Source organism: Aythya fuligula, chromosome 23, assembly GCF_009819795.1.
Source record: "Aythya fuligula isolate bAytFul2 chromosome 23, bAytFul2.pri, whole genome shotgun sequence".
NCBI classification, from domain to species: Eukaryota; Metazoa; Chordata; class Aves; order Anseriformes; family Anatidae; genus Aythya; species Aythya fuligula.
The window spans coordinates 2,163,177-2,189,375 of record NC_045581.1 but is presented as its reverse complement, the minus strand read 5'-3'; the positions used below and the strand labels follow the sequence as shown (position 1 = coordinate 2,189,375).

At 44.9% G+C, this 26,199-nt stretch overlaps 1 protein-coding gene across 2 annotated transcripts; it reads right to left on the bottom strand.

Annotated features, from left to right (window-relative positions):
* Positions 1 to 508: 508 nt before the first annotated feature.
* Positions 509 to 26,199, bottom strand: LAPTM5 (lysosomal protein transmembrane 5). Of its 2 annotated transcripts, XM_032202228.1 has the most exons (9): positions 26,149 to 26,199; positions 25,048 to 25,193; positions 15,614 to 15,707; positions 7,127 to 7,203; positions 6,326 to 6,454; positions 5,689 to 5,814; positions 5,059 to 5,154; positions 2,262 to 2,354; positions 509 to 1,231 (listed from the first exon to the last, which is right to left on the bottom strand). In XM_032202228.1, exons 2-9 carry the CDS (start codon positions 25,132 to 25,134, stop codon positions 1,157 to 1,159), a joined length of 777 nt encoding a protein of 258 aa, XP_032058119.1. In that variant the 5' UTR covers positions 25,135 to 25,193; positions 26,149 to 26,199; the 3' UTR covers positions 509 to 1,156. The 2 variants fall into 2 exon arrangements, with proteins under 2 accessions (XP_032058119.1, XP_032058118.1); XM_032202227.1 differs by lacking the exon at positions 26,149 to 26,199 and having other exon boundaries at positions 25,048 to 25,295.

Genomic DNA, 26,199 nt, shown 5'->3' with positions numbered 1-26,199 from the left:
CAGCAAATCACACTTTCATACTGATGTAATTTTAAAAGCAGGGAACCATCCAAAAAGGTGAGCAGATGCTAAATTCCAGCTACTGCCCACCTATTGTTAGCAACATTATTCACTAACATCTACACAGACCGACCTGTGCAATCAGTGGTAGGGTCATGGATGTGCCACAAAAAGCACACACATTGCAGGATCTTTATCAGCAGTGATAATGTGCAAGAGGAAGGAACAAGCAAGATTCTCAGATGAATATGTAGGGCTGGCTGGTGGAAATACCAGATTTTTGTTTGCAAACAGCATACACGTGAGCTGATGCCAATGAGATGACATTAACCTAAACCCAAAGTACCGTTTTTTGTGAATTAATTTTTCAAAAAAGTGAATTATTGCTCCCTTGTGACATGCTTCACACAGTAAGGACAGCACCCCTTTAGAAATCAGAGAGCAAAGTATTGAAGCTGTTAACAGTTTGTCATTATTTTATTGAAACTTATCTTTCAATTCACACTAAAAGCAAAAAATAAAAAATAAAAAAATTGCAAACACTCAGATATAAAATGGCAGAGCAATACTGTCACAATTCCAGCATGTTGTATGTTCTGAAATACACACTATTAATCATTATCGTAAGCAGACAGAATGAAAGCTGCATCTTTGTTCATTTAAGAACTTCATTTTTTTGCTGATCACTTTCCCTTAGGTCCTCATTAAAAGATGCTGGTTAGCATAGCATACTTCAGGGTTGGCCTATCTCAGAGAAAAGTTTCTTGCTTGTTTTTCCCCCCATTCCACTTCCTAAATGCCTCATCTGCTGGGTTAGAGATCTAAGACAGATGAGAAGCAGCATTCTGCCTGACAAGGGATCCAGGCCAATGCCTCCATTTCCACATTAGGCAGATGTCAGAGGCCAGTGATGGGAACCTCTGATGCCTGGTGTCAAATTTATTACAATTAGCACTGCAACTCAAAACTGCTAGTGTAGAATGAGGCACCAGCACCAGTGGTTCACCATCACTCTTCACGGGCTCATAAAAGTGAGCTGGAGTGTAATAAGCATGATATGCTATAAAGTAAGGACTTCTCAGTGAGGCTGAGTATCTGACAGAAGGGGTAAGAGGCACCAACAGCAGTACAGATGTCTTCTCTCCAGGAGTAGAGCTTAGATTGCTATGTAGGGCGGTGGGCATTCCTTGGAGGGCAGCTCTAAGGCTTCCTCATACGATGGCAGCACAGCCTGAAAGAGAAGAATATTATAGTCATACTCTGGGGATCACACAAAGGGTTCCAAATGAATTTATCTTGGACATGTTTCTCTTCCCATTTCAAAGTAGGGGAGAAGAACCAGGTGGGTTGTAGGAGATGGAGGGCAGAAATCCAGAAGAGTTGAAGGTGAGCAGCACTTTACAACCACTTTGCTGCCAGTCCCACCTCTGTGTCCCAAAGCATTGCCGAAACAAGTGGACCAGAACTCTTTAATGTCCAGAATATAAGGCTCACTGCCTAAGCAAAGAAACTAAGCTCAGATCATTGCTGAGGGCCTTGATGCATGCACAGCAGGGGCACACACTGCTGGCAAGACAAGGCTTATATTAACCAAATTTCAACGAGACAAATGCCTAAGCTTAGCATTCCATATTCTTCCTCTTTAATTCTCATCCCTCTTTACAGTATCCCTCATTTTTGGAAAGTTTTAATATTCTTCCATTGTGTCAGAGCAGCTGGATGCTACTATTAAAGAGATCACCGATAATCTAGGTAAGGACATTGATGAATATATAAATAAATAAATAAATATATATATATATATATATATATATAATGTGCACACATTGCACACATATTTTAGCATACTTAAAATGAAGGGCAATAGACCAAATCTCTCAGACACTGATCCAGAAAAAGGTGAAGACAAACTTAATTTTAAACAGGGGTAGCACTGTTAGGCACAGAAACCAAAGTTGACCCGAAATTAAAAACACATCCGCAGATCAGAGATTAAAAGTGATATATTCACATTTATCTACTTTGTCTGAAATCTGGGTATCAGCTTCCTTGCTGATACCATTAAAAAAAAATAAAACCTTCCAAAGGCAAATTGAATGAAATATTACATAATTGTAAATTGGTTATTAGTACCTGTCAATGAACATTTGAAGGGTTTAACCATATCTCAGACCACCAAAGGAGTAAAAGTAAGGATCATCATGCATCTTGCCATCTAAACCATGCCTTTTCATGACAAACCTAAATCAGTCTTCACTCACCTTTTCAGCTGCTTGTGGGTCAACTTTCACACTGCCTCTCTTGCTGGCTTTAATATACTTAAAGCAGCTCAGGACACATTTGAACATATAAGCCTGAAAAGGAAAAAAGGGAAGTCCACCGTTTTACTGCATGCCAACAAGAACATTTCCACTATTGCCATCAGTCTGCCACTGTCCTCTCCTTGAGAGCTGTCTGGAACTGCATATCCCAAAGCCTTACATCAGTCTGTATTGATCCTTCACTAGAAAGGTGACAATTCCATCTATTCAGAGCAGTCCACTGGTATGGGAAGTCAATAGGACTATTAATGTAATTAAACATAAAGCACAAGCTTAAGACTGCTGAGTGCTCAGTGTCTACCAGGTGGGAAAGGAAAGCATGTCCTAATTTTCGTGTTATTTTTCTTAGCAGGCTACAAAGTCTGGATGTCTCAGAAACATGTGGATGGGCACAAAATCCACCTCTCAGAGATCCAAGGCCCCCTGGTCAATTAAGACTGACCTGAATGGCCAGCTCATTCAAGAAAATCCTATATTTTCATTAGCTACATTTTTCTGAGAAGACTGCCTTGAACCTCACAGAGTTACAACATGCAGTAAATAGAGAGCTTTTCTGAGAAAAACGGATCGATTGACAGATTATGGCACAAGAAAATAAGCAAGGCTTGTGAAACATACCATATTAAATAAATATTTTCCCTACGTTGCGCAGTGAGGCGAAGTCGTGTGCCTCTTATTTTTATTGGCGTAAGACTGTACTTTAAAAACAGTTGGTATTTTCAAAGGAACATAGGGAGTTATATGTCCCAAGAACAAGCCATGTAGCTTAGGATTTCCTAGAACAATGAGGACTGTTTGTCTTGACACAAAGCCAATACAAAGAATGAGAACAAGGAACGAAGTATCTGAGTTAAAGGAATCTGCCTCTCAAACAGACTCACAGAGATGAGGAGGTAAATCCAAACTTTAAGCACCTTCAGGGAATACTGCAAAAACCTTCTCCTTCTAAAAGCCTTTTCATACAGAGAGCAAACATGCAATACACTGAAGCCATCATACAAACTGTACAAAAAAAAAAAAAAAAAGGAAAAAAAAAGCACTCAACCCCTAAAGAAACTCCAATAAACTAAAAAAAAAAAAAAAAAAAAAAAAGTAATAATTTAATAATAATAAAAAAAATCTTTTTATTTTTACTTTGATTCTTCAGAAGAATTTGCTGTAGTGCCAATCCAGAATCTGCACTGAATTCTGTAAGAGTTGGCTTACATTAAGGCTGCTGCAAGCAATAGCAGGCTTGAGCAGAATGCTGTAGTACACACAGCTTATGCAAAGGGATCCAGTCACCTTGGGATCATCCCATTACTGGCTAACTTAGAAAACACTTGAGTTGGTGTAGGATATCTTTTTTCACACTGAATTAGAAGTGGAAAACATCACTGGCAGCTAGTGGCATTACAAGTGGATAGGAAGCTTGTCCTAAACATCAGGAGGGAACAGCAGTGAGCTACTTCAGAATTAATTATATTAAATAGTTGATTTCATCTTCCATCAGAAATGTTCTATTTCCTCCTGGTTTCTGCATTCTTATCATCACGGTGGTAGAGGGGATGATTTAGATGCTGTCTTGGTGGGGGTAGTCAGTGAATTAGAGCTGATGGGCCCTAAATTGGTCAAATGGCTGTTTTAGCTATAAAATATTTCCTGTTGTAGCTTTGTTCCTCATCAGATCTGTATCACTGGGAAGGAACTCTCATGACAATGGTTTTGCTAGAAATAAAAGATGGAAGGGATTGTCACTAAGTTTGAAGGATTGATTCCTAATGATTTGTTTTGGGGACTTCTGAGGACCTCAGTAGACCAAAGAGTACGTGCACCTGTCCACTTCATCTTTCAGATTATTCTTCCCCAATCCCTCCTCTTGCAACCTCCAGCACAAAAACTCATTGCAGTTGAATCCATCTTGTAACTAACTCTGTAGAAAATTCAAACCAACTGATTTGCCAGGTCAGGGAGACTTCTGCTGAAAACCCACACAGCCAGCTGGGTTTCAGGGTTATCTCCACTCTTATTGCTCAGTTTATGCAATTAAAATACATGCTAAAGACATGTCTGCAGTGCAATCATTCAAGAAGCTCCATTCCACACTTGCTTTTCTGGCCACCTAGGAAGAATCTAAATAAAAAAATGCTTTCTAACCAACAAGTAGCAACTTTCTCTGTGACAGAATCTGCTCGAGTACCTGGAGAGATGAGATTTTCTTAGCTGGTCTGAAACCCCTCAGTGAAAAATCTGTTCTGTGATCCACTGAAGCAGGAAGAACAGAAACCCTCGCACAGTGGAGTTTTTTCAGATGTAAGCAGAATCTAGCAGCTCACTGGTTTTAATTAAATTGCAGACTATCAGCTTGCATTGCTCTGTTTACATCAGTGCACATAAGAACTTACCCAAGTGGAAGATCTAACCTGCTGCTTAATTATCTATTTTGTCACACAATAGCAGAATAGTTTCCTATAAGTTGTTTTCAAACATCTTATCCTTTTAGAGATGAATGGGCAGTAATAATTTCTGAATATGAGAGAGAACTTGCTTTATAACTCACACTTGCAGAAGCAAAAAACAGTGACCTGAGTATCAGACCTACACTGAGGCATATGTCCTATTGCACCCAAGGAGAGACTGAGAAGGCTTTGCAAGGCCCTGGAAGATCTGAGAGAGAAGTAGAACCAATCTTCCTGTCCCTCAGGCTAGGGAACTTTATTTCAGCCTTCACTGCTCACCACACCCTACAGATATTTACCTTCAGGAAGAGGACAGCAATGAATGCAATGGTGAAGGTGACCATCACTTTGGCATATTCCTCTGTTGACAACTTCTCCAGGGTTGGCAAAAAGCCCTGTGAAAAGAGGTAGAGGGTGTCAGTCAAACACTTGTTCCCTTTCCTAGGGTCACACAATGTGGTGGATATCCCAGTAGATTTGTCAGCCTGCCTCTCACAACAAGCACATCTCCAGTTACTTTGGGGTGTATCATTATTGTTGTTATTGCTGTTAACACTCCTTTGGCAAAGATCTTCAGAAGACTATTTAAATGAGAACTAAAAGTGCGACTGTTTAATAAAGATGAAAAGCTGATGCATTTTCAGTGTATGCAGGCAGGCTCTATCCAAATCATTTTGCCCTGCAATTTGCATCCATAAGATTCTTACAAGAAAAACAGAGTGTACTTTTAAGAAACACATGCATAAGCAAGCTGTCAGTCAAGAACACTGTGTTGGTGAGAACATATGGAAAATCCTCTTTTATCATCAAACAGAGCAGTTCTGGATACACCATAGAGATCAGAGAAAGTTTACTTTGTCATAACAGCCACTGAAAGAAACTTAGCAGTTCGCAGCATGACAAATCTGCTGGGCTTGCTCACCACCTACCCCGTTGTCTGAAGACTTGAGGCTGAGATAGGTGGGGACCTCCATGTAGGAGCTGCAGAGGGTGAGAATACTCAGGCAGAAGTCCAGGAGCTGCAGAGCCAGGAATGGGATCTTCGAGCGTCCCTGCTGCAAGCGCAAGAAGGGCAAGGAACAGGGTTTTGGTTATGATTAAAAGATTGTGTCACATCTATAGATTTCCCCCATTTACACAGGCCTCTGCTTTCATCTCATTTACAACCTAAGCTATTTAATTCACTTATACAAGCCAAAATGATTAGCAAACCATCTTGTTGGGTTCATTTATACTAGCTCTTCTGAAGAAGCCTCTAGCTGGTGCAGTGATATTCCTAGCTTGTCTCCAGCACACTCACAACAACCTCCCCAGAGCCCTGAGACAGAAAATAAAATCAACAGGAAGACTCTCAGACATGGGAAACTAAACACTGTCCCAGCTGTCACTCGATTTCCTTGTGGATCCTCTAACCCCTAAGAATTGCATCCTGCCTGCAGCCAGTGTAGGATCCACCTCCATGAAAAGCTGTGGTCCAGGGCAGTGACCCTGAACCCCTACATTTTGCGTGGGCATCCATCCCACAGAGGACACCAAACACCATCCCGACAGTGAGCTGTGACCTACCATGTGGCTAAGGGATGACACAGAAATGATGGCTGGGACTTGTATGTAGGAACTGAACATCGTTAGGAGGCTGAGTAGAAAGTCCATGATTTGTAGAGCAAGGAACGGGATCAAGAGACGTTCCCTATTCTGAGAAAGAAAAGCAATGCCAGTTATTTCTGTTCCGAGTGAGAGAAAGAGAACAGCTATCGATACCGGAAAGGATGTGTATTAAGGTACTTTGAGAACAAATCCTCTCCTACAATTTCTGCCTCCAAATGCAGATATTGTGTTGACAAATGCTTCAGAAACAGTGAAAAGTTTCTGTCAACTTTCACATTGTGACCTTGACACTTGATCCCACCAGAACTGTTGTTCAGCTACCCCAAGTGTTGTGCTACAAAGAAAGCCAAGTTCCCAGACCAATGCACAGTCACTTCTTCTCCTGAAATAGAAAATGAATCCTCATGTAATAGGGGAATTACGGCTCCCCTCCAAGACCTGACTTGCAAAATAGCAAGGAAATGAGGCAATACAGCAACGTTTCCAAATCAGGATTATTTCCACCCCATAACATAAAAAATGGCTTTGATTTAAATGTCACTCAGTTTTGGTGAATCTAGCAGTTAGCAGCCTTGCAAATGAGCCTGAAACTGTAAAACCAGTTGCTCTCCCTCTGTTTTAAAAGAGCAGAGATATTTATCTATCATTTTGGTCTTACTTCAGCATTTTCAATGAGCATCCTCCAGTCCTTCCCCCAATACCTCCCCTAACATAGAGAGTTCCTGGCAAGTGGCTGAACGTCATTTGTGGAGAACATACCTTCACCACACCAAGGAGCAGGTTGAAGCTGATGATGAAAAGCATGATGATCAACAGGAAACTGGTGATGACATCAGCTACAAGTAAGAAAAGTAATTTCCACATTACTAAAAGCTGGAGTCTACTGTACCTATTCAACCGTGCCTCTAGGGAAGATTTTAAGTGTGATAACCTGGCAGAAACAACTGCAGATGTGACAGAGTGAATGCCATGCAGCCAAAGTGCTAGAGATTGCCCCCTTTTCACTTTCTGCACTCACTTTTTCATCTGTCTTTGAAGTTTCTGTTATTTTAGCCCTCTCCTTGTGCAGGCTCTCAGCTCAGGCACATGGAAGCCAAAAGTCTTTATTGCTTGGACTGAAATTTTAAATATCCTGGGCTACAATATTAAGGTAAAACAATAATAATAATGAAAGGCAGAGTAGCTTTAGGCATGCTAGATTAATAAGTCTGAGCAGGAAATTATTTGAGACTCAGATAAGCTAACCAACAGCAAAAGCTATGGGACAATCTGCAAGATACTTCAGCAGGCAAGAAGCACAAATTTCAACCACCCACCACTAGCATGGACCACAGAGTTTCAGAGTGAAATACCTCGCCTCCATCCAGTGTCTGTAGTTGCCAAATGCAACATCCTCCTTTAAAAAATGAACGTGCAAGGAGAACAACATGAGGTAGTTCTGCCTACAGGGCTAGGTAATCGCTGTCTGCTGTTGTGGGCCCAGGAAGGCGATCTCTGCCGGGTGTGTAGCTTCCTACTGAACAGTTCCCACAAAGCAATTTTCCTTCTTGGTATCGCAGCCTGCCCTGATAAGGTCTACCAAAGTTTTGCTTGCACCGAACACTATACATATTTGATCTCTGTAGCAGTCTACATAATGTCTTTTTTTTTTTTTTTCTTAAAAAAGAAGAAAAAAAGCAGCTCTCTCCAAAGGCAAAGTACTGCTACTTTCTTTATCCACCTCTGCATGATGCACAGTCTTTTGTAGTGCCTCCTCCAGCTCAAGCCTGATTTCTTTCTTATTGCTTTACCTGGATTTAAAGTAGCAACACATTATTTGGGTCTGCAATTACAAAATGCTTGAATAAAGGACATAGATTTATTAGAAGAGAGTCAAACTATTATTTTTTCTGGCTTTTTTAAAGCAACTGTTGCTTTCCAAAGGTACAACATCCCTCAGACATCAGAAAGGTTTGATTACTGGTTTGTTTGCCCCGCAGACAGCTGCACAATTTATTCCATGACTAGTGAATAAATCCAGTCCTTAACTATATTCTTCCATTACCTCTTTAAGCCCTTCCACTTGCTTTCATAAAGAAATATAGAATTATGTTGTCATATATTGGATTCCTTATCTATTCCAGCTGCAATGAAATCCTTTCACTGCTCCATATTATACAACTCCACCCCAAACCCTCTCTCAAAGACACCACACCACCTTGGATAGCTTTGAGAATTTTTGCCTACAGCTTTGGTAGCATGTTACCAAACGTGGGGATAGAAGAGTATATCAGTGTTTGGGCATATATTAAAATGCCTTTAACTCAACTCCTATCTTTGCTAACAATAGTTTTTTGTTTGTTTGTTTGTTTTTGTTTTTTTTATTAAAAAAATATATATATGTCAAGGCAGTGAAGTTCCTCTTTTTCTGGCAGGTAATCCCAACACTGTTGTTTGCAGTAACAAAATATTTGCCCCAGAGCAGTTGCAGCTATGCCATAATTTGGCCAGTAAGGGACTGAAAAGCACTCAGCTATCCCCAGTCAGAGCAAGAGCTCTGCTGGAAAAGGACAGACCTTCCACCCAGCCATGCCTGTGACATCTGGCAGGAGATGAGCCCCCATAAGCTGCAGGAACTGCAACGTGCAAACTGTCAGGCATGCCTCTAGTTCTAAGCAGGGTGGGTATGGACAAATGCAAGCTAAAGAAAGGACCAAAAATGATAGTGAGGAGCTCTGGAACCCTTCCAGGGTTGTAGAAGACCTGCCTGACAGCTGGGCTGAGCCACAGCGGGCAGCCAGAGAGGGCAGGTGGCACCAACGCTCCTCGCTGCACAGCCTTTGCTAGCAGAGGGCACCCACTTTCATTTAAACACATAGATACAGCAGTCAGATATTCTAACTTCCCTTACTTTCTTCTCAAGTAGTCAGCAGCACGCCTGAGATTTTCTGAGAGAAACCATTAGCCTGAGAAGAAGCTCTGACCAGCACTTCCTTCCCCAAGCACGAGAAACTCCTTTCTCTTGGGAGTTCGAAGGGGAAAACCCTCCGAGGAGCCCGCGTCTCCTGGAGGAGCACAAGTGGCTTATCTGGAACAGGAGAGGCTTGCTGCTGCAAGAGCAACAAGAGCTGCTGCACACACAGGTGTCAGCCAGGAAAGGCCAAAGGGAGCAATAGAAAGTGTCCAACAAACACTTAAGGTGTATCAGGAAAAAAGAGAGTTTGACAGCACAAAATAAGGGAGCAGCTTTTACAGCTTTCACTTCTATTCTGGAAAATAAATCCCGGTGTGCGTGTTGTTTTGTTTTTTTTTTTCTCCCCGCTTTTTTTTTTTTTTTTTTAACTGTAAATTAATGAGAATTGAAACATGTAAGAAGAGGAAGAAGTCTTAGGAAACAGCAGGGAAAGGAAACCCAAACCCAGCAAGCCCTAAATGAGAACAGAGAGAGGAATGGATGTGGTGCTGTACTGCAGAAGAGGCTGCTCACAGCTTTGCAGCTCATGAGGGTCACGGAAAGAGCCCGAGCTTCAAGGCAGAAAACCAACCCCACCTCTCAGAAGCAGGAGAGTGGAGACAAGGCTGAGGTAGTGCACAGAGAAACAAAGGTTAGCACAACGACAGCATAAACTCCAAATAAAGAAGAGCTTGACAAAGACAACACACTCAGCATTTGCAGAGATGGATGAAAAAGCAAACAGCCTAGCCCCACTAAACCCCATTTTCCCTTGTTCTCCTCCCAGAATCAGCAATCAGCTGCCCGCCCCAGAGGGGATTTCTCTCTTTAGCATGGTGTTTCCTCAGATTCAAGGCAGCTGTGTTTTTCTGCCTCTTTCAGCCTGGTCTCATGCTTCAGCTCTCTCGGCAGGCTCGCTAATTAATGGGATAACCAGCCATCGCTTCTGCAGGCTAATTGTCCAGCTGAACTTCCCAAGCAGAACCTAGATTAAAGAAAAAACACAACACAAAGAAAACCCAAAGAAACAAAAAGTCTGCAACCTGACAGACACAGAGGGATGGAAAGGAAAAGGAAAAGCAAGAAAAAGCAACCTTCCACCCACTGCCTGCCTCCTGCTTCTTCACAGCAGATACACTCGCCCTTTCTGCTGGCAGCATGTCTCCCCATTCTAGGGATGTTTTAGCACCAACAGATCTGGCCTCAGTAATCAAAGATTTTGCTTTGACAAAATGACTTCTTCCTTTGTGAGAGCACATCCATTTATTTATTTATTTATTTATTTATTTTTTTAACAGAATGGGCTAAAGGAGTGAACCCTTAGGGAGTGGTAGCTGCTGGCTCTTACCCTGCCTATAAAAATCCTCTGTAGGATGGGAACACGGAGCATGTTAGAGGGGCCAAATGCCACCTGAAATACTCCACAAGGGCTGGCAGGTTGCCTTCCGGGACCAGGAGAAGAGCAGCAGGGTCCCTGGGGTTGGAGGCATTCGGCCACAGCAGACCCCACAGCCCAGCTTGGAGTGACCAACAGGCTCTTTCCATGCTAAGTATCTGTGGTTCAAAAATGTTAAGAAAGTAATTTTTAACTCCCTTCAATCTCTCCCTTCATGCTTAGTTGTCCTTTGTAGGATGAATGTTTGTCTCTTTTGTACTTAAAGGGCCTCAGAAAATGGCCATATTTAGGACTCTTATAGCAAGGCTGAGCATCTGTATAATCTCAAGCCCAGGGGCATCACTCCACAATTTCCCCTTTGTTCCTCTCATGTTCATCTGCTGCCTGTCTCAGGAATACACTGTTTTCTTCTGTAACACCTTAAAAAAATACCCAAGTATTCAGGGAATAACAAAGTTTGCCCTTGTAGGAGGTACATGGGCTCTTTGAGGGCTGTTATTGCAAGCAAAGACTCATTTGTCACAATAATGGAAACTCTATAGAAAAGGAAAAAAAAAATCTTACAATAAGTGAAGCATCCTTGAGCAGCGAAGCAGAGAGTTTATGGAATCCCCATTTCTGGAAATCTGCAAACAGCAGCTGGCCAAAGCCCTGGGCAAGTTGCCCCAGCTTTGGAGTCAGACCTGGTGTGAACAGGAGGTTGGATTGCAGACCTCCAGGGATCCACCTTACTTCTGCTCTGATTTTATGAGTCAGGCACGGAAGAAATGTCACTCCTCACAAAACCTGGTGCACTTGTACAACCTCAGAAGATTGTACCCATATTTCTGTTCCACAGCCACCTCCATCCTGGCAATGGCACTTCATCACTGGCAGAGCATGGTGAGAGCTTGTCCGTTTTGAGGTGCCTCTTCCAAAAGCATACAGCAATAAACTGCTCTGCCTTATTTTTCTTGTTCAAACTCTCTGAGACCAGCTGAGTCTCCCAGAGATCCCAAGGAATTTCATGAGGAGGAATTTAGATGCTGTGAAATAAATGCCATTTCCCTCAGGGAAGTGGAGTAACCTGAATGGGGGCTCATATCAGAGCCTCTGCAGGGCTGCACTACTAGCAAGTGGTACCATATAAGCCCACCCAATGAACAGGAAGGGAGATAATTTTTTAGCCGAATGTCTACTTTTGATTAACTTCACATCGGGCTTTATGTTCTGAATATAACCAGGAGGGACTTTGAGTGACTCCTCATATTTGCCATGGATGCAGATGAACTCCTTTCTATTTTACAGCCAATAAACTGGCTTGGGAAAGTCAAGGCTCATAAAGCTGTGGTTTAACAGTTGTATTCACAGATTGTCGAGGATGGTTGTGTGCTGCTGATAAGCTGCAGGGAAATGTTTCTGGACAGCCACATTCAAAGGATGGGCAGCTCTAGCAAGGGAAAAAAGCCTCCTAGTCCCTTCAGCTTGATCCGCTTCTGATCAGAGCAGGAGGGACTATTTTCTGCGTAGGATATAGGATGTACACACACACCGGTCCAGGCATACCATGGTATTTTTCTTGGCTGACAGGGCAGAAATTGAAACAACTTCTCCAGTTGTACTTTGCCCACAATGATGATTTTTATATAGCCATTAATGAAAAATAAAAGTGATTAAAATTCAGGCATACGAAAAGACATGAATTGAAGACATACTAAAGACCTGAACTATGGCAAGCAGTGGGGCGTTACACCTCCAAGACAGAAAACCAATCATGTAAATGGCTTAGAACTTGTAAGGAGGTTTTAATTGAAATGTTTTGGGGGGATTAGTTTTTTTTTATTATTATTTTTATTTTTTTATTATTTTTTTTTCCAGCAAGAAAATCTAGTCAGCCAAAGCTCATGTTTTTTTTAAAGACTGAAGCACTGCCAAGGAGACTTTTGCTAGAAACACTTCTCAGCTCCAAGAGGAGGTTTCTAATAGCCTGGAAATGGAGGAGCTGCATGGGAAATGCACGCCAAGCTTTCTGCTGTGTGTGAGACAGAGCCTAAAGATGTGAACCTGATTCTTCAAAATTGCACGTGAATGCCCCAGATCACAACACAGCAGAGTTTATTTCCTGCTCCCTCTGCCTGGCCAAATAAATCTTGTGATATTGCTTAAATATTACATAGGTAGTAAAGTTTGACCTGCTTTAGACTAGCTAACATCTTGGCATTAACCCCACTGTGGGTGGGAAGGTCATCTTCAAGGGTTCCCAAAGGACAGAGAAGAAACTGGGTTCTTCTTCCCATTTTAATTGAACATTTTTAGTAGGTCTTCTATTAATCTCTTGGTCACCTTTAATTGAAAAGCATATTTCCAAGGAGTGCTCTAGGATCCACCCTGCCTGTGGCACCTTGTAAACCAGCATGGAGTGGCAGGGTGCTAGGGACAGAGCATCCTGCTTCTGAAATATATTTCTGAGAAATCCTGAGTGAGCTGTGATTATTTATAAAGAGCTATCTGTATTTTTTGTACTGTATCATTTATTGGTGGAAAGCATTTTCCCATAAACCTTGCCTTGTTTATATTCCTGGGCCGTGACTACAGTGTTAGCATTATATATTCTGAGACGTGCTTTAATCCGGCCGAATCTACAAATAGAGCAGCAGATGCTGAGGGCATCTACAGAACCTCTCCCCAAATTGTTCTCCAACTCTTCCATCTGGGTTTTGAAGTCATATTGAACTTTGTGTACCTCTTAGCTCTCTTGCTTCCCTGCTACTTTCTGGAAATAGAAGGGTTGTGCTGTGTTTATTCCAACTATATTCAGAAAGCACTCTCAATCTCCCAGGCAGAGCCCTTTGAAAGCGCTTGGGAAGAGAAGCCAAGTGGAAGTGCTGGGGATTTCATTATGAAATGTTCCTTTTTGTGTAGGAGGCAGTGGAAGAGGGGGAGGGGGAAGACCTGTCATTTTGATTGTGTGGGAAGAGGGGGGGCTGTTAAAAACAGGGCCAGTTCCACTCGGAATGGTTCTGTTCTTAAAGAAAACACTCCAGATTTGCAAAAGTGCACATATTGCTTAGAAAGCATATAAAGGTTTAGTATGGAAATTATCTGGAAAATCTGTCTTAACAATTTGATTCTTTTTCTTTAAAAAAAAAAATATTACTTAGATACTGGAAGAAAAGTGAAAATTATTGGCCTCAGACTATCATTCTGCAAAAAAATCATGAAAAACACTTGTCATTTTATGTAACTGTGTCTGTGCGAAAGTATTCAGATCTGAAAATATCATGTTCAGTTTTCAGTACTTCAGATTATTGAATTAGTCAGAATGCATGTGCATATTGTACCATCAGGAAAAAATATTTCCCACTGTGCTCATGTCCATGCCAGGTGTACCAAAACAAGAAGAAGAAACATTAAAAAAAAAAAAAAAAAAGCAACAACAAGAAAAAAGGAAGACTTTAAGGTCACACTTGCATCATATGATTTTTATCTGTAAAATTAAAATTGGAAATCTATGTTACAGAAATGGATAACTGGGTTCTCCTACCTATGTTGTGCTGATCCCATCAAGGAAAGCAGCAGGGCTTTAGAGCCTGGTTGGTGCATTGCATGTTGTCATAAGGAAGCCTCTGGAAAGCTCCGCAGAAAGCATTTTGCAAAGCAGTCATCATGCAAGCCTGCCCTGGGTATTGAGATGAGCCACAGCTGCAGAGGGGCCCATGTGGACCACAGCCAAGCAAAGTAGCCTCCAACCCACCCAGCCTGGACTTGGTTGAAAATAAAGCCCCATGTGGAATATGTGAGCCATGAGAGCAGACCTTTGCTCCACACCCTAGTAGCAGGACTCACCCAAATTTCCATTCTTCACTTAATGTTGATGCCTGTCAAAATAGCTGTGGTGGATCACAGTAGTGCCTCCCAGAACCCAGCTGGAGTTTTTGACAAATCCAGACCCATCTGTCAGCACTAACTTTGCCCAGACAGCAGCTATGCCTGGTGCTTTCCACAGTCTGACCCCGACCACGGGGGCAAGCGAGGCTGGGATGTGCAGGAGGCTGCTGGGCTTGGTCTCCTTTTCCTCCCCTCTCAGGGGTCTCTCTGCACATTTCTGCAGCCTGGGGGAGAACAAGCTGGAAAAGCAGAGAACTGGCAAGTCCTTGTTGCTGTGGGTTGCATTTTGTACGGGGCTCCTTAGGACTTCTCCGCAGGGAGAGGCGATGCAGGCTGGGGGAGTCTGGTTTCCTGCTTTCTGAGCACAGTGGGGAAGGGTTATCTCAACTTGTGGTTTTACACCGAAAAGTGACTAAGAAAAGGAAAAAGTACCCATGTGTTTGTTGTCTCCAAACAGCTTCATGCCAAATTAGCCTGGCTAAGTAATTTTTGAGGTTTGGGGAGTTATTTTCTTCTAAATGGCACCCTATATGAGAAATCTGCCTGTCTCTGAAAGCTAAGCTAGATCCTCCCTAGCTCAAGGAGTAGGAATTCAATCAGCTGTGATGAATGTGATGCTTGTGACTATTTGTGAGATATGAAACAGACTGGCTGCTTCTTGCAGACAACTCATTTTCTGAAAAAAAGAAACAGGAGGGATTTGGGGCAAAGGGATGGGAGTGGGGAAGTGTATTGCAGAGAGAAGGAAAGCTGGAGAAAGACAAAAGGAGTTTGTGCTGAAGGCCCAATCCACACCCCTCTGAAATAAAGAAATAACGGCTTCACTGGGCTCACATTTGGTCTCCAAACAGCAAACACAGCCATGGACTAAACCAAAATCCAAATCTGTAGAGGCTAAATTTTCTCTCCAAGTCTGAGCTTTTGGTCCATCTGCTCGGAATAACAATTTCCATTTCTCTTTGATGAAAAAGAAAATGGACCCAATGCTGGATTTTGGGCTCCCTCTCAACCCCCATGTCCCTCGCTGCTTTCCAGCACCCCTGCAACCTACCAACTCTGTAGTAATCCTTGTCCAGGTCTTTGCAAAAGCCTTTCCCGTTTGCCACCTCCAGGGAATACTCGATCAGCAGCAAAATGCTCATAACCTAGGAGAACAAAGGCAAAAGACACAATTCAGTGGGCCACAGGCCAACTTCCCATCAGCAGATTTGTTTCCAGGGAGCACACAATGGCCCCAGTCCTAAGTGTGGGGTGGCTCTCCAAGTGAGACAGCCATGAAGGGTTTAAAATCCTTTACAAGCAAACACCGAGGGAAAAGTTATCAGTTTATTAACGGTTTGGGTTTAACTGCCTTTTTCTGCCAGCTTCTGAAAGAAGATGGAGGAATTATAAAGTTATCAAGTTTTGTTTCAGTATGTTTTATCGCGGAAGTCCTGGCTTTACATGTCGAAATTGCATTTTGCTTTGGAATTGAACTAAATGTAACAAGAGCATTTCATATTGCAAAAAGAAACACAAAAAGAATAAAGATCTCTCTGTAAGTTTGCATATACTACTTCGTTGACAAAAAATATCATTTTCCTTCTTTTATTTATTTGAGAAAACCTTGGAAATGTACTTTTTTACATTGAACCGAAATGATTTTCTCTTCTCCATCAAGTTTCACAGGAGCTGTGGTCTCAGTCCTAACCCTGTACTTCTGCAGTGAAAGATAATTTCTAACCCCCAGGTTAGAGAGAGCTCCTGGCTCACACGTAAGGTGCTGGGCAGTCAGGCTGAAGCTCTCTAAAGCTGGAAACCTCATCACGGAGCACCTCAAACAGCAGGTCCAGGGAATTTCCATGCACGTAAACCCAGAAAACAAAGAGCCACAATGCCAGACAGCCTCACCACAGCCTCTCCTGGGGACAATCCCACCCTGCCAGCCTGTATGCTACAGATAGCACATCCCAGGGCATCACACCTGCTGTGGATGCAAGAACCAGAAGTCCAAGGCCACAAGAAAGCATCAGTCAGTGCCCACATAGTGTTGTCAGAGCAAACACCTCCTCCTGGGGTGTACTGCCCTGATGCTATTTATTGCTCCTTCATGACCTTTCTGATACTTTCAGCACTGTGTATTTTGAAGGCACATTTCTGCACCACCCTGCCTCCCATATTGTTCATCACTTTCTTCCTCATCCTCCATTCTCTGCTGTCCCTCATGCTTGCTATGTCCTTCTTTTCTTCTGCATTATTTAGGCAGGAGCAAGCTGGACCACAGCTCGGTCTGCCAGCCCTACACACAGCTGCACTTTCCATTAGCAGCAGAGGGTGTGCCGGGTTATTTTCAAATTGCCTTCACAGCATGGGGAGGAAGGCTGCTGCTACATTCCCTGGGGAAGCAAGGAACATGGGCTTGTCATCCTGCGGCTCCACCTCTCACTGTCTGGACAAGCTCTCTGACCTCTCTGCTGCTTGCAAAGACCTGCCACGTCTTCTCTGCCTGAGCTGTACCTCCATCCAGGAGGACCTCTTGCCACAGCAACAGCCTGAGAGCAGAGAGCAGGAGTCAGACCAGCAGAAGATACACAGGGACCATTGTGCCCTGTGTGATTTCCTGCAGAGGCATGAGAACTGAGTCTGCAGGAGAGGAAATCCTGTGCTGTGCAAAAATGTGGGAACCTGTGCAAACGTGGCTCCATCTTCACCCCACCAACACCAGGCCCAGCTTTGGGAGCACCCATTCTGCACGCTATGTGGGCAGGAGGCAATAAAATGACTGTCAGCAAAAAAAAAAAGAGGTCACTGTGCAGAGGTGAGTGAGTGAGAGAAGCCATTTTACATGGACTGCACAGCCTCTGTCTGGGAGTTATCTGAAGCCCGCAGTGATGCAGGAAGCCAGTATATCTGCCACCAAGATCAACACAAGCTCACATACCGTGTATCTGAAACAACTTTTCTGCAATAGCTGTAGCAGCCTTTCATTTCAACACTTGCTGAAAGAAGTGATGCAGGCAGGGAGGAACCGGAACAGCTGCGGTTGTGCTATGTTTGCAAACGCCGCATGTGGGAAACAGCACAAAACAAGCAACTGCAGGGAGATGAGACAAGCCTAGCTGTTATGCAAGCAGAAGAGAGAACACGTTTTGTCTTTTGAAGCGCGGTGGCTGGAGGTGCAATGCAAGATCTAGACAGAGTTCTGGCTGGAGTAATGCCATCAGATGCCTCCTGTGCTATGCTTGACATTGCAAGCAAGCAAGCAAATAAAAAAAACATGGCAGGAAAGGCTTTGCATTGGCCCAGAGACGGGGAAGGAAGGCTGGGAGGGCAGCAGTGATGATGGCCTGTAGCAGAGACAGGAACTGAATGCGGACTCTCCCGCTGTCTGCATTAGCTGGAGAAGACTAGGAACTATCCTCCAAACCAAATTCATCAGCTTTCTTTGCCACAGGCTGTAAGCACAGTTTCCAAAAGAACTGGAGCACGTCCACAGGGTTCCTGGGAGCCCCTCACCTCTTGAAGGAGCATCCACCAAGCCCCACTTGTTGCAGTGGGGACTGCAGCCCGGTGTCCCGCCCAAGGCATTAGCCGTCCCTCTGAATTTAAATACTGTCTAGAGTCAAAGTTGGATGTGTCACATTTTCTCATTTTCTTCTGGATTGTCCAATATCCCGAAGTTTTTGTTTTATTTTATTTTATTTTGTTTTCACTGTACAGTAAGCAAGCACTGCAATTTGTTCGTGAGGCCGACAGATCTCCTTGCAGGGGCACAAGAAAATTAACATGAACTCATTTTAATGTAATAGTGTTTAAACTCTCATGGAAGCACTGAGCCTTGCCCAGGATGAAATTGCAGCGATCTCAAGTTTCTTTACACTTGATGGTCTCTCTTGAGATGTAAAACACCTCTTAACTAACTACACGTGCAGATCCCACGCTTACTTTGCCTGCCTTAACTTTTCTGAGGATTCGTGTATACGCTCCCCAAGAGACTTCGCTTTCCTTATTGCTGCTGTTGGTCAAACTCTTCAACTGTCAGCATGGGAAATACAAGAAGAAATTGCTTTTTTCGGGTTTCTGTTAAATAGAGGCCTACGTATCAGATAGAAAACCCAAGCACAAGCAGAAAGATTGATGAGAAGATTTTTTTAAGTGAAAGTCAGTTTAAACTTTCCATTTAAAAGGGCTTTTGCATAGAGAGAATGAGCCACTGAACACAATAAGGTAAGAGACGAGGGTCCCTGGGCCGTTCCCTCAGCTTACCATCACAAGTGCAGAGCCTGGACCAGGAGATGTCTCCATCACCCAGCCCTGGGTCTTACACTGTGCTGCCTGGCGTGAGTCAGTCGGATCCATTCCTGCAGAGAACATACTCCCCGGGGTTATGTGAATGCTCTCACTCGAGATACACCCTCCATCTCCAGAAGAAACCAAATGGTTCCCATTTCAGACAGACACAAGAGCTCCTGTTTCCTTTTATTGCTATGTCATGATAGCAGAGAGAGTGGTTTAAAATAGGAAATCTCACCTCCCGGCAATCAATTCACAGCCTGCTCAGTGCCATGCCTCGCCCAGCCCCTCCACCAGCTTCCACTTCTTATTTTCTCTCCTATGGCCACATCCTCTGGAGAACACCTCTCTTCCTTCTCAAATGAGAGCTGCAAACTGCTTGGCAAAAATCCAACCCCTGCTGCAGGGCTGTTAGATCTGTAACACGGGGGAGCGATTCAGGACCGAGGTAGAGCTAGACCCAAGACAGCTAATTTAGGCAAACAAGGGGGTGTCTTGCAAGGCAGAAACTTAATTGCACAATGCATGCAGCCCCTGTTCCCTGGGGAATAATTCTGCAGCTGCAGTGGGGTTAAGCTGCTGTCAGAAGCTGCGTCATGTGTCTTCTTTTTTTCTAAAATCTGTGCCACTCAACTAATCTCCAAATTATTTATATTTATGCACATGGCCTTGGTGTGATGGCTGCTCCTTTTTTGACACCCAGCCTTTTCAGAGAAAAGAGCTTGAAGCTGTAATGAGCAGGGGTCAGTGGGGATAATGACGTGCTGCTCTGGCAGTGCACTGGGTGCTGTGAAGGCTCCTGGCAGCGGTGCGTGCAAGCTGGTGACACGTGGCACTTTGAAGGCAAATCATACCACATACAAATGCTGTACTTTCAGTGCTTCACCTTTTCTTACTTTAATATAAAAGTGGTTATTGTGGCAGGGTAGTTGAGGAGTGTTTTCAGCTCCCATTTGGTTTCCTTTCAGAGCATTTCATCTTTTTCCTTCCTGCTGCCTCTTTTTCCCCCTCTTGTTTGCATGTTGGAAATGCTCTGGGAAGGCGAGGGAGCAGCACAGGGGCTGTGGAACATCCTGGGTCAGCCACAGCCTGGTGAAAGCACAGTGAATTACAGCTCTGAGCCATCATGAGCCACATCCACAGGTGAAGACTGGAACTGGGGAAGGTTCCAGAGATGGGACTTTGCTCCCTGAGATACCAAAGAGAAGAGTGCTGTGACAGAGGCCAGACCAACCTACTGAGATGCTACTTTTCAAGACCTTTGTCTCTAATCAAGAACTAGTTGCAAATGAATTGCATCTTTTCTGCCCATGCTGTACACACAGAAGCAACTGCCAGGCTTTGCTCTTGAAGCTGATGTCAAATAACCTGAAACCTCTGCAGGAGCCAAAGAGTGGAAGGACAAATTCCTCCACATGCTTCCTTTGAAAGTCACCTGCAAGTCACCTCACAACACCTCGTGAAGCTCTGCTAACCACACAACTGTCCCTTCCTCATCCCCCTCCTTCTCCTTCCCCACTTGTTTGAGCACACCCATGATTTATTTCAACTGCCTATGAAGAGATCAGCAGTAAGACAAATCTAATTTATAGGAGGACAAGACACTGCCACAAAGCCTGAGAGCTCGTGTTTGATGGCATTGCTATCACCCAGCATCACTATGATTCATCACTGGGACTCCCAGCAATAATTTACACGGATACAAACCAACAGTATTGATGTAGCAAATCATCCATGTCACTGCTGAGTTATAAATTCCCTTTCTCTTCCCCTTCCTCTGCCCACCTGCAGCAACATCATCAAAAAGGTAGAGACGAGGTAGGAAATGAAAAAGGTTGCTATTCCTCTGTGTTAGCTCATAAAGCAGGAAGACAACACAATCTACTCCAAAAATCAAACTGATTTTCTTGGGGATCTGTCTAAAAGAAACCGACTGAGATGACACAGGAGGTACAGACACACGGGGAGCAGGAGGGACTCGGGGAGTTAGAGGCTCTGGGATTGCAGTGACAGTCACTGTTAGGAGCCAGCAGCAGCGGGGTAGAGGGTTCAGAGTGTCCCTGCACATTCCCCATATACTTTCATGGGTCAGCCCACATCTTCAAGAGCATCTCTGGCTCCTTAATCTATGTCCCAGCTGCATATTAGCTGCTAATGCTCCCTGGCACCACATGCCCTGCATTGATATTCTAGAAACCAATCTTCTGCTTTTGTAATGCTGTGCCACGGAGTTTCAGAGGCTGATCCTAACCCCTCCTGCCACCAGCCACATCCAGCCAGACACCGTAGCAGCAGCTGAGCTACAAACGAGTTATTTTCAAACATCAGCTTCCTACCCAGGATACCAGCAGCCACGGGTGGGCAGAGGGAGAAGGACCCAGCTGTGGCCCTGCAGGATCTGCTCCAAAAGCGTGGTGAGATCCCACGGTGTGTTTATGTGGCTGGTGCAGGGGGGAAACAAATTATGTCCCAGCAGAGCAGAAGGAGGGCACGTGCTGATGGCTTTGGCTGAAAAATGAGAGAGTTTAGGCCTCGTTACAACATGGGTTATCCTAAGTCCATGCCTGTCCATGTGCTTAAGACACAGGGTGAGTCTATTTTACAAACATATTTAGAGTCACATTCAGCTGCTCAGTGCAGGCTTGTCCCACGTAAGAGGGCCAATGGGTAGCTCCAGCACTAAATCCCGATTGCCCACACTGCTTAATACTTAGCTTGTTCCCTGGTTCTGGCTTGAGCCACTGCAACTAGTTTCCTTCAGGACTAACCTGCTCCAAAAGGGACTGACCCCAAGCCAGACAGCATCTCTTGGCTTCAGGGCCCGGGATCAACCTTTACACTCTTTTAGCAAGCAGTGCAGAGAATCTAGGAGAATCTGGGAGAGGAATGGTTGGAGAGCTGCCAGGCAGAGAAGGACCTGGGAGTGATGGTGGATAGTCGGCTGAATATGAGCCAGCAGTGTGCTCAGGTGGCCAAGAAGGCCAACGGCATCCTGGCTTGTATCAGGAACGGTGTGACCAGCAGGGCTAGGGAGGTGATTGTCCCCCTGTACTCAGCTCTGGTGAGGCCGCACCTCGAGTACTGTGTTCAGTTTTGGGCCCCTCGCTACAAGAAGGACATCGAGGTGCTTGAGCGGGTGCAGAGAAGGGCGACGAAGCTGGTGAGGGGCCTGGAGAACAAGTCCTACGAGGAGCGGCTGAGGGAGCTGGGCTTGTTCAGCCTGGAGAAGAGGAGGCTCAGGGGCGACCTTATTGCTCTTTATAGGTACCTCAAGGGAGGCTGTAGCGAGGTGGGGGTTGGCCTGTTCTCCCACGTGCCTGGTGACAGGACGAGGGGGAATGGGCTTAAGTTGAGCCAGGGGAGTTTTAGGTTAGATGTTAGGAAGAACTTCTTCACTGAAAGGGTTGTGAGGCATTGGAACAGGCTGCCCAGGGAAGTGGTGGAGTCACCATCCCTGGAGGTCTTTAAAAGACGTTTAGATGTAGAGCTTAGGGAAATGGTTTAGTGGGGACTGTTAGCGTTAGGTCAGAGGTTGGACTCGATGACCTTGAGGTCTCTTCCAACCTAGAAAATTCTGTGATTCTGTGATTCTGTGATAAAAGACCTTGTAGGAAAAAGCCTCTGCTCATGGAGAGCCCTGTTATGCTAAGAGTTGTCAAACTTGGAAAAGAAATGATTGAGAAGGAAATATGAGCACAGCAGATCTGGAAATTTTTAAACTCAACAGCTAGAAACTATGAGAGATTTTCATGTAACCCCAAGCAGTCTCTCATGTACTTACTACAGAGGATGCATAGGGCAGGGATCACTTGTCCTCCTGCCAAGACCTTCTTCTCCAGGCAGCAGTGGCTGGCTGCTGTTGGAGACTGGTTGGGAGGCTGCTGGACTTCGGGGCTGGCTCAGGATGTCTGTCTTATGACTTCTGCCTTTGCCATCTTGCAAAGAAAAGCAGTTTTTCCTGCCCACACTGAGTGGCCTTTGTACCTCTTCTGCAAAGTCCTTCCTGAAAGCACTGCAAAGCCTCACACCAAGGCTCTGCCTTTTGCTGTTTAAAACTCATCCTATGCCTTCAACAGATGTACAGCGCTTTATTTAAATAACACATCTTTCAAATAATGTCACTGGAGCTGAAGGTTTCTCTGTTAGCTACCAGCACCATGAGCTGGTGTCTCGTTCTCTGCCATCTCACACTGGTGAAAATCGAGTCCCTTCTGTTGTTAGGAGCATCACAGTGAAACAATTATGAGAAAAATGTGCCTCATTACAACACGTTTGCGGATTTTGCAGAGAGACAAAGGACATTTCTTTATGATTTCCCCCTCCCAGCTGGGAAAAACTAGTTCCCTTTCTCTCTGTGCCCATTTCTCCACTGACACCAGGCAGCTCACATCGCAAGGCATGCTTGTAGCTCTCTGGAGAAATCGTGTCGTAGCTCCCTGTCATGCATTTCCTGCCTTTGCTCAGATCTTTCATTTTGCCAGTTCCTCTTCAAATCTTGGGTAGGCTTCCTATGAGCTCCCATTTCTAAACAGTTCGTGACTGTCCCTCTGTGAAGGCTACACGTTTAATTGGTTGTCAGAAATTGTTAGTGCTCCGCTGCAAACCCTCAGCTTTCATATGGCTCAGTTTTTGTGTCTTGGGGTCATGAGACTGCACAAGAAATTCAGCAATTTCCTTTTCTTTAAAACAGAGAGATTATAAGTTTTGAGCTTGTGGTGAGAAGATGAGAAGCCTGCCTAGGGGGTAATCTAGATGCTCAAAAAGCAGAAGGCAAAAGAGGCAATAAAATTGCATGATTCTTTAAACCAATCTCATAATATTTTGAGGTCCCCAAACAATTAAAATTTGGCATTAGAAATGCCATTACAGCACCTGGCTTTCGAGAAATGCCAGGGGAAAGATGTTGGCAGCTAGGCTGCACAAAGATGTGGTGCAGACCCAAATGTCTCTGCTCTCCTGCTCCTGGGTGGCACAGGGCCACCTCCTGCCCCACATCACGGAGCTGCCAAGATTCTGCTCACCCAAGCACAGCCATTGCCTTGCTCTGAGCACAGCCACCCCCTCACTTGCAGCCTCCAGCAACCCCTGGTGCTGCTGCTCCTGGCATGTTGATATCCCCTTATCCTTCACTGAAAGCTTTCCCTTTCCCTTACCTCACCAAAAGCAACTAAGCTGATCTTCAGATTCCGTTGCCCTTCATTTTATGAATCAAATCCTCTATTGATGTACACGGAGTTGGTGTTATGGAAGTCAAAACTGTTACAGCAACACATGCTGGACCTCAGCCTCGGCTTTGTGTGAGTGAGGAGGAGACTATGGCACAGTGAGGGGATGCCTGGTTTGCTCTGGCTGCCCCAGGAAAGGTGGTTAGTTGTGTTGTAGGACCATGGCACATCCTTTTGTGCATGGCACAGCTGCCACAGATGCCAAGCTTCGAGTCCCCGTCAGCTGTTATCACCCTTTGGGCTCCCAGCCTGTGACTGTGCGCACTGAGTGCAGCAGAAGGGATTATTTAAAGTGCCTCTGCTGCACAAGAAACCACATCCTCACCATGACTCAAAGCCACCTGAAAGCACTTCTCTGCCACCGGGCTGGGGCCAGAAGCATCTCCCCCAGGCTCCGCTGCCTCTTCTCACTGCCATCTGCAACCACCCCGAGCAGCTCGCCAGCTGCTGGCAGCCGAGCACAGCCGCATGTCAAAACGGAAACCAAAAGGGTGTGTATTGGCTCCAAGTGGCCGTACAGAGGGGAACAAGGTCACTTTGCCCACCCAGACATTGCTTGCCCCAACATTCGCATTGCCCTGCGCCGCTCAGTTCCTAACTGATAGGTCCAGGTGGCCGTGCTGAGCCCTGCAGGAGCTTAATGCTCCTGCATTAATGCTCCTGCATTAATTAATGCTCATGCATTAAGCTGTAAAGGAAACAAGAGGAAGCAGAGGTAGTTTCCACGATCTCCAATGGGTATAGCTGGGGAAAAATAGTTAAAAACTCTTCCCAAGACAATAAATTTCTTCCTTTCCCCCACCTCTCTCCCACCATTCCCCCGGACTTGTTCATCCCTTTAAAATCATTTCTCTTTCACTTTTGGGAGCATAGAAATATGAACGGTCAGGAAGCCTGGTGATCTGCAACAATTACACCTTCTGCAAAGACTGCACCTCTGCCTCTCCCTTCTCGTCTCCCCTTCCCTGTCCCCCCTTCTGCAACTCACCATGTGGAAGATCCCTAGAGCGACTGTTGCTGTCTTGATGTTGAAGAAGCAACATTTTGGGGGCTCGGTGGTCGTTTTGGCGGTCATGTTCGGATTCCTCTGCACAGCTGGGAGTCAGAGGAGTTGAATTTGCAGCAGCTGCCCCACTGCAAAGCGAAGCAAGCAGTGCAGTTCAACTTCCTTCCTGGTCTATAAATGTGTTAAGTCATCTACACAGTCACATGAGGTCTTTGATTTCTCAATAATAAAGAAAGCAAAATTGTGTTGCTTTTCTGACAGATCTTTAACTGCTTGCACATCCCAGATGGCAAATGCAAGCACAAAAGCTGCTTCGGGCAGGTAGTGGCCAGCAAGCGGGGTATATGGGGAGAGGCAGGCACCGAACCTGGATGCAGCTTTGTCCTACAAAAATCCTTGGAAACAAAAGCAGGGGGCCGAGAATTTCACCTTAAACTTGTCCCACTGTTTTTGCAGTGCGGCATCCAAATTCCTCCATCTGAAGCAGCTGCTTCCTTGCCAGCAAAGTCACCGTTCCCTGGAAGTGCTCCTGGGAGCTGGTGCCTGAGCAGCCCCAGCCTCCAGGCCCAGCAGGGCAGTGAGACAGCAAGGGACAGGGTCCTCGGCTGTGAGATCCACAGGTTCAGGACGGATGTGATTTGCATCAGCCAGCCCCTAGATAAGAAAGATGAAGCAGCAACAAGACCTGAGCCCAGGTGACTTAGCCCCGTGCAGTACATTTGTGTCTGCTTGAACTCATTAAAACTTGTTCTTTGCTATATATTTATCATCATTCTCATGAAAACCGTTGTTTTTTTTTTCCTTCTCTTTTTCCTCCTTCACTCCCTTCCTTCTCTTTTCAATTGGGCAGTGCTTTAGGACATGCTTTAGCCCTCCTGCAGAGCAGAGTGGCTCCAGTTTCTGGCTTCGTGGTATGGCTGGGCAGGGTGGCAACTCTGCAGCCAGCGTGCAGTGACAGCCAGGGGACACTCACACGAGATCTCCGGGGACTTGGGTGCCTTCTTGCAGCATATCAAATGTACTCACCAAGCTCCCTGCTTCACTCTCCCAGGTACTTTGCCCAGCCAGCATAGCCAGCCTTACCTGCTTTGGAAGAGGCTTCTCTTGATTGTTCATCACGAACCTACGAGTACA

Excerpts from the sequence above, each read along its gene's own strand:
- LAPTM5 (XM_032202228.1), bottom strand. The coding sequence starts at position 25,134 with ATGACCGCCAAAACGACCACCGAGCCCCCAAAATGTTGCTTCTTCAAC. Across the intron at positions 15,708-25,047 it reads CTCTAGGGATCTTCCACATG|GTTATGAGCATTTTGCTGCT; the intron begins GTGAGTTGCAGA and ends TTGTTCTCCTAG. Across the intron at positions 5,815-6,325 it reads TGTCATCCCTTAGCCACATG|CAGGGACGCTCGAAGATCCC; the intron begins GTAGGTCACAGC and ends TTGCGCTTGCAG.